At 41.9% G+C, this 1,616-nt stretch overlaps 1 protein-coding gene across 1 annotated transcript in view; it reads left to right on the top strand.

Moving 5' to 3' along the window:
- Positions 1-1,616, top strand: part of mboat1 (membrane bound O-acyltransferase domain containing 1) — a 24,892-nt gene that overhangs the window by 10,434 nt on the left and 12,842 nt on the right. The window contains exon 5 of the mRNA XM_037677261.1: positions 1,406-1,461. Coding sequence (XP_037533189.1) covers positions 1,406-1,461 — 56 coding nt within the window. The remainder of the gene's footprint in view (positions 1-1,405; positions 1,462-1,616) is intronic.

Genomic DNA, 1,616 nt, shown 5'->3' with positions numbered 1-1,616 from the left:
CACAGTGGACCAAAGTCATGAACAGCGGACCACAGTGGACCACAGTCGTGAACAGTGGACCACAGTGGACCACAGTCATGGAGTCCACATGAGTCCACAGTGGTCGACAACAGTCCACATGAGTCCACAGTGATGAACAGTGGTCCACAGGGGTGCACGTGCCTGGTGGCTCTGTGATGAAGTTTCTTTTCTAAAGCCCAACCTCTCAAGCTGGTTCTGCCATCTGAGCGGCCACAGCTTTCCATGCTGTGTTCACACAATTCATCCCACTCACAGAGAGGGATGTGTGTCTGTGTCTCTGTGTGTGTGAGACATTTCTGGGACAGGGAGTTCATGATGTGAATGGCAGCATGAAGAAGTCTGTAGGACGCTCAACTTTCTCTTTAGGCACGTTTTTCTTTGATATTCTGGAAACTAAAATCTGAATAATAACTCCCACTTTATCACTTAAAATGTGTGAAAAACAAAATGTGAAGGCTTTAAATGACTGTTCAAAACTCCAGATAATGTTTTTACAGACACAAGCTTCACTAGCAGAAAATAGAAAGTGTCAGTTTTAAAGAGAGGAGAGGATTTACTGGAACTCCTGAGGGTGATCAATAAATTGGACTGGATTAATAAGTGAGCCATTTACTTCTGCTGGACAAGAATGAAGTGATTCACCAGATAAAATGACTCCTGCTTCAGCTTTGACAGAGTTGTGACTGCCATCAGTCCGCTGTTAATTAAAATTTTATTTAAAAGATTTTTATTCACTCAACATTTCCTCCGTCTGTTCAGTTCCTTCTGGTGTTCGAAAGATTTACAAATCTGATGTTTAGCTGTGATCATCACACCGGTCAGGGGTGTCCTGACCTCTAGAACAGGACACACTCCAGACTCAGGTGCTTTGTTGGAAGATGAAGACGGTCATTTAGAATAAGAGTTTCCAGTTGATTGACGGTAACTCTTCGTCCCAAAGGGCAAACAGACAGGCCTCCACAAACAGACCTGCAGAGACGCTGGACAAAGAGCGGGTCCAGTCTTAGGTTTGGACCTGCAGTGAAGAAGTTCTGGAGAATAGTCACAGTCTCACTACAGGATGAGTTTTTGTTTTGCCGCCACACTAACACACAGGAGCTGTCAAAGTTAGTTAAGGTTTAAATCTAATTGGTTAATTGTATAAAACCACAGCTGTGTTTAAATATCTGAGAGACAAATGTAGTTTTTAAATCTGGAGGCAAGTTGATGATCAGGCACGGCCCAAGTTTAACTGCTGCAGATATTTGTTTGTTCTTCATTTGTTCCCTTTTTGATTTACTTAACGTACGGTACTTTAAAAAGTTCCAATTTTAAAATGTGCAAAACCTAAAAAAAATTAAATTAAATTTAGTAAATTAAAAATGTCTTCTTTTTTTCCCCTCAGACCTTTGATGATCGTCACCCAGAAGATAACCATGTTGGCCTTCCAGCTTCATGATGGTGAGACACACACACACGCACGCACGCATGCACACACACACACACACGCATTTTAATGAAAGCAGCAACATGTTTTTAATCACTGCTGTAACAGGAGACGTTCAGGTCTTACTGATGAAGTTCAATTGGTACACACCATGGAGTTCAATCAGACA

The sequence above is a fragment of the Nematolebias whitei genome, chromosome 5, assembly GCF_014905685.2.
Source record: "Nematolebias whitei isolate Nwh7 chromosome 5, NemWhi1, whole genome shotgun sequence".
NCBI classification, from domain to species: Eukaryota; Metazoa; Chordata; class Actinopteri; order Cyprinodontiformes; family Rivulidae; genus Nematolebias; species Nematolebias whitei.
Note: the sequence above shows the minus strand (reverse complement) of the source record. Positions and strands in the feature narration are given on the sequence as shown.